Genomic DNA, 18596 nt, shown 5'->3' with positions numbered 1-18596 from the left:
CTACCTTGACTATTTAATTCATATCCCTCACAGACAGTGGTGTAGAGACGCTGAGGTTGTTCACACAACATGCTAACCAACACTCAGTGGTTGAATGTGGGTGGTTGTTGAACTGTGGGTTGTTTGTTGAACCATGGGTTAGCATGTGGTCTGAACCCAGGACATTTTCCGCATTTTTTCTAGCTATACCACTTGGTATAGTCTTCCCACTGCCAAGCAAGAGGAGGAGGACTCACTGAATCTCTCCCTCGAAGGGCCCTAGGTCCTAGTGACTGACTCGTGGAACCTTCTTTTAGATCTATTTGGTGCCTCAGTATTTCTTCTCTTCCATTTAGCTTCTTCAGACAACTTTTAACATTTGTTTTTGCTATCAGTTTTTTGCCCACTGCCTTTAAAGATAGGAATATGGGCAATTTGCAGGAAGTACCTTTTGTTTAATAAGGCTGCATGGGTCCCTTGCAAAGCCTGAGGGATTTCAATCATTCTTCAGAGTATCGAGCCTTGTGGAGACATGGGTCTTCGTTTGTGTGTGGACATGCGTGTTTGAAGGAACGAAAAGTCCTAAAGTGGGGGTGTGGGATTTTTGTCACACATGTAAAGAGGAAAAGTTAGGCGAATGCTTTGTCATCCTTTGTCTCGCAGGTAGCTGAGAAGGAATGATGAAGAGAGTAGGGGCTAAGTTGTCATAGCAACTGAGCTCTAACAACTGCCAGAGGGGAAAAAAGAAAAAATGGGGGGGGGGTGGAAAAGAGAGGAAAAAGCTTATCATTCTTCAGGGAGAAAACATCCAGCAGAATTAGAGAAAGGGAACTGAAACCCAGTGAAGATGCCTCCAGCAAAGGATTAGTCCCTGTAGAGAGAATTTCTTCTGTTGTTAACAAGTTCCCTTTTAACAGAATGGGGTACTAATTTCACACAGAGACACAGAGCAGTAGACGGGCCTCAGCCTGGTTTCCGGATCCTCACAGACCTTCCAGGCATGCAGGCTTACAGAAAATGTCTCCTCATATTCAATCTTTTTGGTTACTTGTGATTTCCCACCGGCTTCAGCCGTTCCTGGATGTGATGAACAGCAGGACGCAGAATGGAGGATTCTGCGTGCATGAACTAGGGAGACCCAGTATCAGAGCCAGTAAGCCTATATGCACCAGCAGCTGAGGAACATGGGTGGGAGAGTGGTGTTGCACTATGCTTGTGGGTTCCTAGTCAACAGCTGGTTGGCCACTATGTGAACAGAGTGCTGGACTAGGGGGACCTTTGTCTGATCCAGCAGGGCTTTTACATTCATAGAATCATAGAATCATAGAATAGCAGAGTTGGAAGGGGCCTACAAGGCCATCGAGTCCAACCCCCTGCTCAATGCAGGAATCCACCCTAAAGCATCCCCGACAGATGCTTGTCCAGCTGCCTCTTGAAGGCCTCTAGTCTGGGAGAGCCCACAACCTCCCTAGGTAACTGATTCCATTGTCGTACTGCTCTAACAGTCAGGAAGTTTTTCCTGATGTCCAGTTGTAATCTGTCTTCCTTTAACTTGAGCCCGTTATTCCGTGTCCTGCACTCTGGGAGGATCGAGAAGAGATCCTGGCCCTCCTCTGTGTGACAACCTTTTAAGTATTTGAAGAGTGCTCTCATGTCTCCCCTCAATCTTCTCTTCTCCAGGCTAAACAGGCTTTGTTTCCAGACCCCTGATCAGCTTGGCTGCCCTCCTCTGAACACGCTCCATTCTTATGAACACATGCCTTACACAGAGCTTACAAGTCACAAGGCGTTGTTAGCTATTCATTGATCAAATTCTATCCTGCGTTGTTATTGTTGTTGTTGTTGTTGTTGTTGTTGTTGTTGTTGTTGTTGTTATTATTTTAAAAAGAGGTCATATGCAGTTAGAAGCTCATTCCGCCTTCAATGGTGAGAGCCAGTGTGGTATAGTGTTGTTGTTTTTATATGTTTTTGGTGGTTTTAAATTTTGTATACTTTTTAATGTTCACTGTTTTTAACTTTTGTAAACTGCCCAGAGAACTTCGGCTATGGGGCGGTATATAAATTAAATAAATAAATAAAGTGCTGGACTGAGAGTTGGGAGATTTGGGTTCTAGTCCCTTCTCAGCCATGGAAACCCACTGGGTGACTCTGGGCCAGACGCTGGCCCAACCTACCTCACAGGGTTGTTGTTGTGAGGATAAAATGGAGAGGAGGAGGATTATGTATGCTGCCTTGGGTTCCTTAAGGAGGAAAAAAAGGCAGGATATAAATGAAATAAATAAATAATTTTGCCAGAGAACATTAAACGCCCACCACTGTCACTGTTACAACATACAGCTCAAATTCCTAGATGGAATCGAGCAGGTTTGAAAGAGGCACAGACAGATCTTCCATGCCTGTGTGGGAACTTTCTAACATCCCCAGGGATTTTTGGATCTCTTTTATCATTGCATGCCTTCATATTCCTAGAAAAACTGTTTTGGGAGGCTGCTACTAATGCTTCACGAAGAGCTGCAAGCAAAACAGGAGACACATTAGTCAGTATAGGCCTGTAGTAGCCAGACATTGCATGGCAAGGAGGCCTGTCAGGGCCAAGGTCTCATTGCAGATCAGCTAGATCATAAACAAGGGTAGCATAGTGTGCTTTGCAACATTAATGGCTTAAAAACACACCACAGGCAGTATTATTAAATTTACAAATGAGGTCTTTCCAGTTATCCCAGTGACTTCACATCCATCAGTGGCCAGTTCCCAATGGAGAAGAAACGTTAGTCTGTTCAATCAAAAACAAAGAGTCTTGTGGCACCTTAAATATGAATGCATTCATGATGGCATATGCTTTCGTAGACTAAACGTGTGAGTCTTTACAGTGCCACAAGATTCGTATAATCCTTTCTTGTCTTCTGTTATCCATCCATCACGCATGGACTAAATGCCTTTGAGGCCAGCCAAGACCACCATCCATTACACTATATTTTTGAGCAGGAATTTGTGCAACCCTTCCTCCCCTCCTATTATGCCTCACTAAACCTGGATGAAGACCAGCTAAATCTTTTAAAATATTATCTCTCTCTCTCTCTCTCTTAAATTAATGCCGGAAATCCTCCATTCATTTTGTCAGATGAAATCCCTCCAGATTCGTAGAATAGAGAGGATCTTATGGAAGTTTCACAATCCATGAGCCCACAAGAGACACTGGTCCAGGGAGGGGGGGGGGAAGCAGCATCTTTCTGGACCTCCCAAAGAAACAAGCTGTTAGATAAAGAGATGATTAAACAGACGACGTCGCCTTCTATAAAGGGATTTTGAAACACGAAGAAGCTAAGCTTTACCTGTAACAGCAAAGACTTCACTCATCAATAACCTTCATTTAAAACTGTCGGATCATTTCAGATCAGAGTAATTTACAGATGCTTTTCTTACAAGAAAAAGTCAATATTGTTGCCTCTCTTTAGGTACAAAGAGATAAGCCACCCGTGAACTTGATTAAGAACCCTCTACTTTTGCACTGGCTTAGGAAGAAAAACCCGCTCTTTAAATTTTTTTTTAAATGAAAACCGGATTTTAGAGGAGGAAATCAAAAGAGAAAGACTTGGTTTGTGGTTGTATGTATGGAGAAGACAATTATAACTCAAAATTGGAACTTTGCAAAACCTCATTTATTGTTTATATCATAGAATCATAGAATCATAGAATAGCAGAGTTGGAAGGGGCCTACAAGGCCATTGAGTCCAACCCCCTGCTCAATGCAGGAATCCACCCTAAAGCATCCCTGACAGATGGTTGTCCAGCTGCCTCTTGAAGGCCTCTAGTGTGGGAGAGCCCACAACCTCCCTAGGTAACTGATTCCATTGTCGTACTGCTCTAACAGTCAGGAAGTTTTTCCTGATGTCCAACTGGAATCTGGCTTCCTTTAACTTGAACCCGTTATTCCGTGTCCTGCACTCTGGGAGGATTGAGAAGAGATCCTGGCCCTCCTCTGTGTGACACCCTTTTAAGTATTTGAAGAGTGCTATCATGTCTCCCCTCAATCTTCTCTTCTCCAGGCTAAACATGCTCAGTTCTTTCTGTCTCTCTTCATAGGGCTTTGTTTCTAGACCTCTGATCATCCTGGTTGCCCTCTTCTGAACACGCTCCAGCTTGTCTGTGTCCTTCTTGAATTGTGGAGCCCAGAACTGGACACAATACTCTAGATGAGGCCTAACCAGGGCCGAATAGAGAGGAACCAGTACCTAACGTGATTTGGAAGCTATACTTCTATTAATGCCGCCCCAAATAGCATTTGCCTTTCTTGCAGCCCTATTGCACTGTTGGCTCATATTCAGCTTGCGATCTACAACAATTCCAAGATCCTTCTCGTTTGTAGTATTGCTGAGCCAAGTATCCCCCTTCTTGTAACTGTGCCTTTGGTTTCTATTTCCTAGATGTAGAACTTGGCATTTATCCCTATTAAATTTCATTCTGTTGTTTTCAGCCCAGCACTCCAGCCTATCAAGATCACTTTGAAGTTTGTTTCTGTCTTCCAGGGTATTAGCTATCCCACCAAATTTTGTGTCATCTACAAATTTGATAAGTGTTCCCTGCACCTCCTCGTCCAAATCGTTAATAAAAATGTTGAAGAGCACTGGGCCCTGGACTGAGCCCTGCGGTACCCCACTCGTTGCCTCTCCCTAGTTTGAGAAGGTTCTGTTGATAAGCACTCTTTGAGTCCGATTCCGTAGCCAACTGTGAATCCACCTAATAGTTGTTCCATCTAGCCCACTTTTAGCTAGTTTGTTAATCAGAATGCTATGGTGTGATCTCTAACTTGACCAATTAGCTGGTCAAATGATATCTCAATATCACAACTCGACATGTGCAGTTTCCCCATTTGCGCAGAGCGACGAGAGATCCGAAATGGCAAACTGGAATCAGGCACAAGATGAGCCATGAAATGTCATTCATAGAATCCTAGAATAGTAGAGTTGGAAGGGGCCTATAAGGCCATCGAGTCCAACCCCCTGCTCAATGCAGGAATCCACCTTAAAGCATCCCTGACATGTGGAATCTTAGCAATCTGGAACATTGCACATCTGCCCAGCCCAGCCCTCATCTCCAACCAATCCCTGGTAGAATGTCTAGGTAGGGCTACATCCTGGGACCTTCTGCATGCCAAGGACATGCTCTACCACTGAACTATGCCACCTCCCTCTAAGAATATTCTTGTCAAGATTATTGTTGAGATCATGACCAGTTGACAATATTTGACTGCAATCAAATAATAATCAAATAATTCAGGCATTCAAGTAATAGACACTGAAATACTTGAGTAGTTAGCTGATTAGGATCACAACCCTCTGTTTTATCTTCTCACATTTCCCCCCTGTTTTCTACAAAAAGTTTGGGATATTACAGAAATGGTGAAATTAACATGTTATGTAAAACTATGAGCCAGGATGCTGAAAAAGAATTATACCCTGATCATTTTTTTATTTATATATAAAAATGAATCTGATGTTGTAATGCTTCTTTTCTTCCTAAATCGTTTGATATGCATTTTTTTTCCTTCTAGCTGTGGAATATCTTCCTCTGTTCATGAATTATTTTGAAAATTTGATATGAAAAAGGAAGAAGAGGAGAGGAGGCAATGAAATGGACAAAGGAAAGAAGAAGGGAATTGATGAGGGATAGGATGAATGAGCACCTTGCAGTAGCCTCTTTAAAATGCTAATGACACAGAAGACATTTTTGGATGCCTGTAATTGTGGAAATATGAGATTTGGCCAGCTAGCAGCAATACTTAGGAGTAATTCAAAATGTCTGAAATCTGACAATGGTATTAAAGAGAGGTTTGAAAGCCTTGCAGCCATAGGTTAAAGTATCTAAATGGCTTTTATTAATATTATATGCCATAACAAGCAATTGCACAGAGTCAAAGGTGAGAAAGCCAGGCAAATCTCGAGAACAAGCAAATCCTTAACGTTATGGAGCCTGTTTCATGGATGACCTACAAAAGAGGGAAGAGGAGGAGGAGGGAGGGAGGCAAGCAGAGGGCTGGCTGAGAGAATGTTTCACATCTCCGTTTCCTTGTCTCGTGAGTGTTCTGCTGCTCAGTGAGTGGAACTATTAAATGCTGCCTCTCCGAAGTATGGGATGCACAAGAATGCAACAGTATGACCTTTCAGGCTTCGAAAACAGACAGAGAGGCCCAGCGTAAAAAACTTGTGGTTCTAACCCCCTGAACTTCAGTTTTGCAGGACATGAGGACTTTCTGTCCACTATCCAGTAAGACCCCTCTGAATGTTAGGAACAGATCAGAGTTTGAATTTGTGCAATTTTCCATTTCAGCATGAAACATTGGGGTGGGGGATGTCTTTCTCATACATCATGGTGACTCACTACTTCTTCAAGCTGCATGCCAATGCTGGTTCCAAGCCTTTGATGACCCCTGAGCAAGACACCCTCAATGGGACTCCTCCCTCAGTGAGTCTACCTGATCACCAATATTATCACCACCAGTTGCTAATGTTCCTCATCTTCCTCGTCACTTGTTTGCTTGGCAGGCAGAGAGCCATTGAGCAAGCAGGCAGTAACATCTCCTGCTCCTGGTTCTCACCTCCACCATGGGCGGGGCCAGAGCAAGAGGCAGGTAAAGAAGAGCTTGTAAAGAGGAGAAGGAGGAGAAAGTCAAGAAGATTCTTATCAGTGAACCCTTGCTGGGATGTGGGCCCTTGGCAGATGGACAACCATGGGCCTTGCTAGACCTACCTGAAAATCGGTGCTTCAGGCGCGGCGCGGCCACGCTACAATTGGCACAGGCTATCGCGCCTATCTACACGTCAGACACGACGAAGCCCCGTCGCATCCGCCATTTTTTTGTTTTGTTAAAGGAGCTGCGTGCACAGGAGCGCACCACCGGAAAGGTAAGGTTGTTTTTTAATAAATAAATAAATAAATAAATAAATAAATAAATAAATAGGGTTTCCCGGCCACCCCTGCCCCCAAGTTCCCCACCCTGGCCACAAATCCCCCCTGCGATCTCCCATTGCCCCCTGGCCACTGATTCCCACCCCCCATGTTGCCGCCCACCAATTCCCGCCCCCCCATGTCGCCAGCCGCCGATCGCGCCCCCCCCATGTCCCTAGCCTCCATTCCCCACCACCGCCGATGTCCCCAGCTTGTGATGGCTGCTGCCGATGTCCCCCAGGCCGGGGGACATCGGCAGTGGCGGGAACACTGCAGCCCATCTGCCGCTGTTCCCGGCTACTCGTGTGTAAGTGTGGTAGCCGGGAATAGCAGCAGAACGGGCTACACACCCACAGCCTCGGTCTGAGCCTGAGACCACAGGAAAAACCAGGCTAAGTGGGGTTTCACATACGCGCGTCCAGGGAGGTTTCACCCCTGCCTGACCCCGGGATCCCCTGTGTGTCATCTGGATGCACAGGGGCGAGCCTGGGGCAAGCACCAGGCTAAACCTCCATCTAGCAAGGCCCCATGTCTACCTTTCACTCTGGCCCTTAACACTGACTACCACAACAAGTGCTGATAAAGCTACTACTTAGATGTCTTTAAAAGGAAGACGCTCAGTACTGGGTGATCAGACCAAGATGCATTGAGTTCGGCATTTGGTTTCTAACAACAAATACCCAGTTGTCTCTGGGCTCTCACATGCTGGGGTATGAAGGTGAGGGCTCAGTACAGTTGGTTGCCCCAGCATCTGATATTTGGCAGTATACTTCTTCTAATCCAACGGAGAGGGGACCCTTTTCACAGAGGCTTTCATCAGCTGCCAACTCCCCCCCACCTTTGGGCATGGTGCATAGGGGGTGGGGTGGGTGGGGGCTGCAAAAAAGGAGTGAATGAAACTGTTTCCCCAATAAGGGCAGGAAGCATTGACCTCATGCTGACTCAGTCTAGAAACATTGCTATAAAGCCGTATCTGATTGGCTATATAGCATTGTGGCATCACTACATTCATTATGTGATTCCTGATAGGATGGAATTTCTCGGGGAAGGAAAAAGTTGGGTCGGGTGGAGGAAAGGTGGGGCAAACAGGTGCAGAGAGGGAAAACAGCAGCTGAAAATAGCTACCCCAAAAGTGGAGGTTTTGTGGGGAATGTTTGAGTGCCACAAAAGCCACCCAACCCCTCCCAAATGTTTGCGGGCATTCCGTGTAGCTCTATTCACTTAGCTATCATGCCTAGCTGTTGACAGATCCCTCTTCTGAGAATTTGTTTAATCCTTGCATTCTGGATTCACAGCAGGCAGTATATTATATATAGTTCACACCCCACGATGCTGGAAGCTCACTTTAAAAAGCAAGAAGAAAGCTGAGATTCATGTGACGTACAGGTGCTAAGTTCTGAGAAATCTTGTAAAAAAGAAAAAAAGTGGGGGGGACACAGAGCAATTATAAACAGAATTGTGGTTTTAAAATGTCAGGCCAATGAAATATTTCAAATGTTCACTGTCTTTACATGCAGGCACAACGTGGTGTTTACAGCATGTTAATTGACAAATGCTAGCTAACATGTTTTCAAATCACAACCACCATCCTTGCTCTAGACACGCCCGAGGTAGCAAGGCAGCACTGCGATGGAAATTTTATGGTCTTTACTCATGCGTGCTGCTTTATAAATTGGAAGAGGAACTCAACTTTAGCAGCACGGCCGTCCTTCTAGGCCATTATCAAACCCCATTACACACTTAGGTAATTATCACAGGCCAATGTCTTGAGGGCGCTGTCATAACTAAAGAGCCACTCAGTGTCACTAATGTGAGCCCTGATCTTTTTGGAGCCTACAACCAAGTGTGATGCTTACTATTATGAGTAATCCCATTGGTTCCAACTGGATTGCTTTCGGCAAAAAGCACGCGTGGGATCATCTCCCTTTCTGAAAGCGTACGAGGGGACCTTAAGAAACATCTAACTGGAATAAGATGAAGAAAATGTCATGGCTGAATAAGCCGTCTTGGATGATGACCAACTTTGTGGTACAGAACCAAAGCCGAATATGGTACTGCTCTTATGTTCTTGCTTATACATGGGTGGATGGTCTTTGGTATTGCCTAGGCACAGAACAGCTAAGCCAGCCTTCCCTGACCTGATGTTCCCTAGTGGCCCAGAGATGTGCTGGAAATCGTAGTCCATCACATCAGTGGGAAGCCAAGTTGCGGAAGGCTATGCTAAGCTTAGGGTTTGACCATAACCCTCTCCCACCATCATAACTCTTAGCTTCGCAGCTCTGAGCCCAGGCAGTACATCTCAGGAATTTACAGCCAGGGCTTTGTTTGTATCAGGGATGACCAGGGCTCAGCCCTGGCACTCGTCAGGGATCCATCCAGTAACTTATGGAGATGAAATGTACCCCTGAGCATGTGCAATAAAAGCTTTTTCTTAAATGGTAGAACAAAGGAAGGATTGTGCTTTGCTGCCTCCAGCTTCCAGGCATTGATCGTTTGCTGTGCACAATGCCTACAAAAGTAGATTCTCCCAACGCAATACGTGTCTGGAAGTTTCTCATGGAGCACATTGCACGTGCAAGCTGTGTGCACAAAGGCTCTGGTCTATGGCTGAGGTCCTGATCCCTTCCCCATGCATTCAGAAGCAGGAACAGAGATAGCCTAGCTACAGTTATCCATGCTCTGATGACCTCTCGTTTGGATTACTGCAATGCGTTATACATGGGGCTGCCTTTGAAAACGGTCCGGAAATTTCAACTGGTACAAAACAGGGCAGCACACTTACTAACAGGGACTGGCCGGCGAGATCACATCATGCCAGTCCTTTTCCAGCTTCATTGGGTGCCAGTCCAGGTCTGGGCCCAATTCAAAGTGCTGGTATTAACATTTAAAGCCCTAAACGGCTTGGGGCCAGGCTATCTGAAGGAACACCTCCTCCCATATGTACCTGCCCGGACCCTAAGGTCATCTTCAGGGGTCCTTCTCTGCGAGCCCCTGCCAAAGGAAGTGAGGCAGGTGGCTACCAGGAGGAGGGCCTTCTCTGCTATGGCACCCCGGCTGTGGAACGAACTCCCTAAGGAGGTTCGCTTGGCACCTACATTATATGCTTTTAGACGCCAGGTGAAGACCTTTTTATTCTCCCAGCATTTTAACAGTCTATAAATAAATTTTAACTTGGTGTTTTAAATTTGTAATTTTGCACTGCTGCTGTTTTTATCTGGTTGAGCTTTTATATTGTATTTTATATTATGGTTTTATACTGTTGTTTTATACTTTGAATGTTTTAATTTTTGTGAACCGCCCAGAGAGCTCCAGCTATTGGGCGGTATAGAAATGTAATAAATAAATAAATAAATAGAGATGTATGAGAAATTTGTTTCAGTTCGTCTTAATCAGGAATTAGCAGTTCGCACCTTCCGCAGCAAACATGGTCTCAGACGCAACGGGCAGTCAGAGTCTGTACATTTCCGAGCTGGCAACGTGATTTGTGGACCAAAACAATGGTTCAACAGCATGCGTACAGGTGAAAAATATGCCTGGAAAAATGCCTACTTTTGAAAAATGCCCACAAATACATTTAAACCAATGGGAGAAGAATGTGTGCATTTCAACGATGCACGCAACTGATGCGTATCTTTGGAAAAATACACAAACTATGCATGGATTTTCATGCAGGGAAAAAAAACCCAAAGCTCACAACCTGCTACAGACTCAAGTCAGAACGAGCTTTGAGATGGAATTCAGAGAACTTTGGCAAGCTTGTTTTATTGACATCCCGACTGAGGACGGTAGCGTGGTCAGACAATGTTCTGGGAGTCCTGGATGCAAATCCTCTATGAAACACAAAGGGTGGCCCCAGGGCAAACTTCCTCTCTCGGCCTAGCCTCTCTCACTGGGTTCTTGTGAGGGTAAACTAGGAAAGCAGGGAGGGGGAGAAGAATCATGCATACAACCCTGAACTCCTTGGAGGAAGAGCTGGATAAAAACAAGATATAATAACAAAAAGAGCAACAACAGCAATAGGACAACTGCACAAAGCTAGGGAGTTTAAATGCATCAGGGATCAGGGGAAGGATTCCTAGTTCAGAAGCTGCTGTTCCCACTAGTCTAGGAGTGGCAAACTGCAGCCCTAGCGGTGACTGTGGCCACCCAACTAATCTCAAACCCCTATGCAAGCAATCCTAAGAACAGAAGAAGTGCCCTGATGCTGGATCAGACCAAGGGTCCATCTAGTCCAGCATTCTGTTCACACAGCGGTCAACCAGCTGTTGATGGAAAACCCACAAGCAGGACAGCTTTCTCCTCCGGGAATTTATCCAACCCCCTTTTAAAAGCCATCCAAATGGATGCCCATCACCGCATCTTGTGGTAGTGAGTTCCATAGTTTATGCGCTGTGTGAAGGACTTCCTTTTTTCTGTCCCTTCCCCACATCAGCTTCATTTGATGACCCCATTGGGTTCCAGTATTTTATGAGAGAGAGAGAGAGAGAGAGAGAGAGAGAGAGAGAGAGAGAGAGAGAGAGAGTCTCCCTATCCACATTCTCCACACCATGCATAATTTTCTACACCTCTATCAGGTGTCTCCTTACTCTCCCTTTTCCCCAAGCTAAACAATCCCACATTAAACAGCATTTGCCACTTGGTTGCCTGTTCTCACAGTTTGGAGAGATCCTTTTGGGAACCCCTTTTAAAAGCCATCCAAATTAATGCCCATCACCGCATCTTATGGTAGTGAGTTCCATAGTTCATGCGCTGTGTGAAGGACTTCCTTTTCTCTGTCCCTTCCCCACATCAGCTTCATTTGATGACCCCATTGGGTTCCAGTATTTTATGAGAGAGAGAGAGAGAGAGAGAGAGAGAGAGAGAGAGAGAGAGAGAGAGAGTCTCCCTATCCACATTCTCCACACCATGCATAATTTTCTACACCTCTATCAGGTCTCTCCTTACTCTCCCTTTTCCCCAAGCTAAACAATCCCACATTGAACAGCATTTGCCACTTGGTTGCCTGTTCTCCCACTTTGGAGAGATCCTTTTGGAGCTCCTCACAATCCCTTCTTGTTTTAACCACTCTAAATAATTTGGTGTCATCTGTAAACCTGACCACTTTATTGCTCACTCCTAATTCCAAATCATTTATGGACTTCTATCAAGAGCAACCCGTCCTTTCCCTTGCAGCTCACTCTGTGGGAAGGAAGAGCAAGAGAAAGTGGAAGAGGCAACAGGAAGAGAGACAAGAGAGAGTGGTGGGAAGAGAAAAAGGGTGATCCATCTCCCCTGTTTGGCTCTAGCCCCACCCTAGCTTTGGCCCCGCCCACCATTCACCTGCAGACCACAACAAATGACCCACAAGCAAATGTGGCCCTCAGCAGAAACATAGGTTGCCCACCAGACTCTTTTAAGGATTCCTAGACATTACGTGCCCCTCACAAACCAGTCCCCAGAGACGTACGTACTGGTCTCGGCTGTCTCATATTCGCTGTCTCTCAGCAGCTCGAAAATGTCCACTTCCACTTTGGCTTTCCCGGCCCGCTCCGGAGCTCGATTGATCCGATTCCTGGCCAGCGTGATGGACAGCCGTTCCCCTCTGCTGCACTCCATGGGGTCGTCCAAAATGGCGGCTGTGAAGACAGACATAAGGTCAGCTGGGTGGGGCCCCCAAATGGCAGCGAAACACAACGGACTCATTAACCACAAACATTGAGCAGGAGAAGTTAGGGATTTTCACTCCCATAAATTTTCTCTCTGTATAGGAAGACCACTTTCAAGGTAGGACATAAAAGAAACTAATCTGCCCACTCAGGTTTGTGCATTGCAGCAGATGACACAGAAATGCTGTGTTTTGTTTGCTTGCAGAGAGGGTTTTTTTTTTCCTTTTTCCTTTTTATAAGAAGAAGTTTAACATTAATCTCAATATTCAGTGAAGTGCTGGCAAGGAGCCTGCTGCATCATTCGTCAAGCCTGGTTAATAAAAGATGTTGCTTTTGACTATTCAATTTTAGCCAAAGAGGAGGGTCAGGAAGGTTTTGGGTCGTCGTTGTTGTTTTTAATGCATGAATAATAATAACAACAACAATAATAATAATAATAATAATAATAATAATTCAAAACTCCACCTCCTCTGGCAGTGACTAGGGCTAAGCTTCCCCACTGTCTTAATGGTATGGTGACCATATGGAAAGGAGAACTGGGCTCCCATAGAATACGAAATTAGGTGTCATTTGTATGCATGCAGCACCTGGTGAAATTCCCTTTTCTATACAACTGTTAAAGATACTGGAGCCCTGTCCTCCTTTCCTTATGGTCACCCTATTAAAGGAGTGGACAAGCAAAGGGATGTGCAGCAGCGATTGTCCAAATGCCTTGGATCCTAGAAAGGGCCCTAGCAAGTAGGAAGGCCCAAGGGAAGGAAATGCAGGGGGGGTGAGGGGGAGGAAGAAGCAGGGACTTACAGTGTTCACCGGGTTGGCTAGAGGGAGCATGGAAGTCCCCTGTTAGAACAGCTTCACTGGCTGCCAGTCTGTTTCTGGTCACATTCAATGCGCTGGTTATGACCTATAAATCCCTCTATGGCTCAAGTCCAGGCTATCTGAAAGACCATATTCTCCCTTATGAGCCTGCCTGTATTCTGCGATCCTCAGGGGAGGCCCTTCTCTCTGTCCCACCAACATCACAGGCACGCCTGGTGGGAACGCGGGAGAGGGCCTTCTTGGTTTCAGCTCCAGGGCTTTGGAACTCCGGGAAGCTAGACTGGCTCCCTCCTTGGTGTGTTTCTGGAGGCAGGCGAAAACATTTTTGTTCCTGCTGGCCTTTGGGGGGTAGTCTGGACCTCTGTTTATGTGTTGTTTATATACTGGATTTGCTAGACATGTGCTGAAAGCCCACTTCTGCAATGGAGTGGGGAAGCCGGCCAGGTTCAAGGGAGGGAGCTCCGTGGGGCAGGTGGGTAGGGCGAGCCAAGAGATGGAGCTTTGAACTCTTCCTCTCTTTGGAGGGAAGCACCCTCTGGCCCGTGGTTGGAACTCCACGTTCTGCTGCAATGCTGTAGCCTTGGAGAACGATACCAGAAGTAAAGTGTCAGGGTTCCACATGAAGGGATCAAGAAAGAGGGGAAGCAGTGCTGGGTGATGTCCTTTTCAGACAGGTATACACAGATCTCCCATTAAATTTAATAGCATCCGTGTGAATGAATTGAGAGGCGGCAAGATAAACGCGATGAAGAATACACGCTCTGTTGCCTAAGCAGCTATTCATCCACATCCATCCTCCCAAGCCCGATTCCGGCATCACTGAATGCCGACAGCCCACCGGCAATGAGCAAAACCAGCTCCAGAATTCATAGCCGTCTAACAGCTTGTAATGAGAAACACTCGCACCCATTCTAACGCACGCACGCGCGATTCCTGGGCATGTTATATGATTATTCTTTTTTAAAATGCAGTGTCGTCATGATTCCTAAAGCTAAATTACATGTTATGCTGGAGCTGTATGTCATTGCAAATGCTCTCGGGTGGGGCCATTATGCAGTTGAGAAGAGGGGGGGGGGAATTGTGTTTAAGCATTTCTGTCCAGCTGATCAACCCGCTATAAGGTTTAGGGCCTATCTTTGGGGGGGGGGGGTAAACAGGGGTTTGTAACATTCAGGAGTGATTCCACAGGGTAGCAACAAGGAACACGTCCTTCCTCAAATCTCTCCTGCCCCTCCTCTTCATTTGCTCCCTCCAGCTTCCAGTCACAGTATACTTGCATGGGTCCAGCGGAATCTTTGCACTTCTGATAAGGGTTTCTAAGCCACACCTTCACTCTCCCAAACCATTTTTTAGAGAAGCACCCCTGGTAGCGTGGTGGTGGTGGCAACGGTAGTGGTAAAAGCAGTTGTGAGATTGGAGCATTTTAGGAAAAAGTTCAAAAGGGTTTTGGAAGGCTTCAAGGACCCGCAAAAAGTATTTGACCAGAGGTTCTGGGAGGGAGGGAAGATATGAAAGGGTACAACACAGGCAGATTTCATTGGACTACAGTCCCCCTCACCACGGACTATGCTGCTTAGGCCTGATGGGAGTTGCAGTTCAACAATATCTGGAGGACCACATGTTCCCTATCCTGCCGTAACACGGGAAGTCAAAACTAGAGCGAGAGCTGCTGTAAATTGGCCCGCTTCTTAGCTGCTCAGAGTGGGGGTGAAGGAGATGGACCCATTTGGAGCACCAGAAGATGCTAAGATTTCCAGTCAGGATTCTCCTCCGCTTACGCCTTTTCAAAGGTCTCCTACTAAATGTTCCTGGGCTTGCTGAAATCCTTGGGCAGGGAGTCAGTGCCAGGCCCTGCTCCAGGTAAGCCTCAATCTCTCTTCTGAAAAGGAGAGGGCACGGGGCCATGACCATTTAGGGCTTTAGAGTGATGCACAGACCAGCCTCTCATTCATGAACATTTCTGACATTCTCAACTGACAGAAGAACACCCAGAGAGAATTCATATGGAGGAGTAGGCCAAAGCTCCCCAACCTTCTCTGACTTCATCTTTCTTTTTTCAAAATCAGACCACAATCCACTAAGGAAGCATATGGAATGGCTCCTCCACACAGATGTCTTGGCAAGTACCTTTAATGCTCAAGGCAATGCCGTCTTTTCCGCTCCGCTTACACACAAGCACTATCAATAAGTGTAAAGCACAGGCAGTTAATCTTTAGCTCGTTATGGAATGGAGGGAGGCTGAGCTTTCCTCTAAGGCCAGGAATGGAGATCTCTGGGTTTTAAAAGGTTAACAAGCAAGGAGGCTGTGTTTAATAAGGAATGAAGAGAATAACCAAAGAAGGAAGCCTCCTTTATTTTGGATTGACAGAGGTACAACAGCAGAAATCAACGGGCAAAGCTTCTTCCAGAATAGAGATCAAACAGTGGGAAGAGGTTTGCCTGTTGATTTCCACCTGTTAAAGGCACAGAACCTCTGACAGTAAAAAGGTAGCAACTGAGGGATCAGTCCAGGCAAGGATTGCCAGAGAGAGAGAGAGAGACAGACAGACAGACAGACAGACAGACAGACAGACTCTGCTCCTCCGTCTTTAACAGCAGCCAAACACACCGAAATTTAGCAGATGACACTTTTTATGGCATGGAGATGAAATGATGAGATACATTTCACTGGCCATAATTTCCTGAGTGCCCAGCTGCTGTTAAAGGCAGAAGTGCAGGGATGTTGTTGTTGTTTTAAGGTGGCAACACTACATCATAGCAAATGACCACTTCTTTAGCTGGTCATAACAAGCCCCAGTAGTTTCTTTAAGCTTTGTTTGAAATGTTATTCATAAGAACATAAGAAGAGCCATGTGGGATCAGACTAAGGGTCCAGCACTCTGTTCACACAGTGTCCAACCAGCTGTTGACCAGGGACCCACAAGCAGGACACAGGTGCCTGGCAGCAACTGGTGTATATAGGCTTACTGCTTCTGATACTGGAGGTAGCTCATATACCCATCAGGACTAGTAGCCACTGAAAGCCTTCTCCTCCAGGAATTTCTCCAACCCACTTTTAAAGCCATCCAAATTGGTGGCCATCGCTACATCTTGTGGTAGTGAGTTCCACAGTTTAATTTTAAGCTGTGTGAAGAAGCCTTCCCTTTTATCTGTGCTGAATCTCCTACCCATCAGCTCATGGGGATGAGCTCATTGGGTTCTAAGGGAGGAAATACGAGGTTTCTGAATGTTTCCTGGGCAGAATCATAACACCATATCTGAGTACAGTCAAATTGTTTTCCTGTGCTTAACTCCAGAATCAGGTCTCCAGGATGACACACACCCAGGTTGGATTATAGTCTCCCAGGCAAAAATCCAAGGAGCCTGAGCAAAGGGTGTGAGCAGAACAGGCCAAGAGTCAGAGAAATCACGTCTACTTAGAAGGTTTCTCTAAGAGAAACAAGGCGATATCGCAGGACTGATATCGCAGGTTTGGGAACCTGCCAAGGTCCATTCCCCATCAAGGGGGGTGGGGAGAGAACTGCCAACTTCTGGAGTCCTGGCTCTTGTTGCTGTTGCAGTGTCACCGTTCACACATTCAGGGAGTGGGGAACCTGCAAACAAGGCCGGCCCTACGAAAAGGCATTGTGAGGCAGCTGCCTCAGGCAGGAGATTTTGAGTGTCAGGAAAGTGTAGCAAATTGTGTTTTTACTCTCAAAGATAAAGAGAGTTACTTATGGGATTTTCTTTCTCAGATGCCAAGATACCGCTCCTTGTATTTCCTTTATTGTAATTGTAATTAATGTGTTTTTTTTAATATTCCATTTAAAGGTGATTTAAATAATTTATATGTGAATTGCTTGGAGATTTTTTTTAAAATGGTGTATAAATATCACAAATAAATAAATACATAAAGGACACCTTCAAATACAAGGTTGTCTGCTGGACTCCTACTACACACCCCAGAGTCCTCTGCAAGGATTTCATGATGGATGGTCATAGAATCATAGAATCATAGAAAAGCAGAGTTGGAAGGGGCCTACAAGGCCATCGAGTCCAACCCCCTGCTCAATGCAGGAATCCACCCTAAAGCATCACTGACAGATGGTTGTCCAGCTGCCTCTTGAAGGCCTCCAGTGTGGGAGAGCCCACAACCTCCCTAGGTAACTGGCTCCATTGTCGTACTGCTCTAACAGTCAGGAAGGTTTTCCTGATGTCCAGCTGGAATCTGGCTTCCTTTAACTTGAGCCCGTTATTCCGTGTCCTGCACTCTGGGAGGATCGAGAAGAGATCCTGGCCCTCATAAATCCCTTGATGGGCAAATCATCCTGGAATCAAGACCAGATAAGCTGAAGGTAGAAAGTTCAAAAACCACCTTCCAAACCAAGTGTAGACTTCCAATTCCACCCAATGAGGTGCAGTCACATCTGCATGAAATAATAACTCCCTTCATTACTTACTTTCTAATTATGCAGAAACACAATTCCCGGTAGATATATTTTGCAATTTTGTGCCATTAATAGTTTTTTGCATATCCACTGGATTATAGTGAGGGTAGTTAGTTTTTACCAAATATTAATCCAGCCCACAAATCAGAGTGGGTAATGAGATTGAACTGAGCTGTATTTATCATTATCGCTGGCAGACTAAAAGGGTAATTTAATGTTTTAAAAGGTTGATTTTTAAAAACTTTATGTCTGGGGAATACTTTGCCAAAACTGGCATAATAACAGCATAATTAAGAAGCAACTAAAATCTTTATTTAAATTCACTTTCATCTATTCTTGTCAGTAAAGTACAGGGACATACATTAAATAAGTCTTTAATCCTTCTGAATTTACAGGAAGGCCTTTGAACTGTTTTAGCCACAAAATGGCTCCACAGTCTTGTTCAGCCTAGTTGTCTTTTTTGTTTTTTTGATTTAAACCTTCCTTGATTTTCTGGGCTTCTCTGTTATGGAACATCAGAGGGGAAATTGTTCATGGGATTGGAATTCCTTGCATGATTCATACACACCTGTGCAGTGATAACACTTTTATGTATGCTATTTACATCAAATGCTTTGGGAATCCTGTGTAAAAGTTTGAAATGCAACTATCTCCTCCTTCTCTATTTTACCTGTCCAAAATCTGTTGCAAAATAATTCCCACTTTTTCTTTCTTGAGGACAAGCATTAAACTCCAGCAGTGACAGGGTCAGGGTCAAATTAGAAATATCAGGGAGCAAAAG

The 18596-nt window shown here is 45.4% G+C and overlaps 1 protein-coding gene across 1 annotated transcript in view; it reads right to left on the bottom strand.

Moving 5' to 3' along the window:
• The window catches only part of GRIK4 (glutamate ionotropic receptor kainate type subunit 4), a 261624-nt gene that overhangs the window by 143362 nt on the left and 99666 nt on the right, over positions 1-18596 (bottom strand). The window contains exon 2 of the mRNA XM_063138998.1: positions 12375-12539. Coding sequence (XP_062995068.1) covers positions 12375-12539 — 165 coding nt within the window. The remainder of the gene's footprint in view (positions 1-12374; positions 12540-18596) is intronic.

Source organism: Elgaria multicarinata, chromosome 12 (assembly GCF_023053635.1).
Source record: "Elgaria multicarinata webbii isolate HBS135686 ecotype San Diego chromosome 12, rElgMul1.1.pri, whole genome shotgun sequence".
NCBI classification, from domain to species: domain Eukaryota; kingdom Metazoa; phylum Chordata; class Lepidosauria; order Squamata; family Anguidae; genus Elgaria; species Elgaria multicarinata.
The sequence above is the reverse complement of the archived record's forward strand: the minus strand, read 5'-3'. Positions and strand labels throughout refer to the sequence as shown.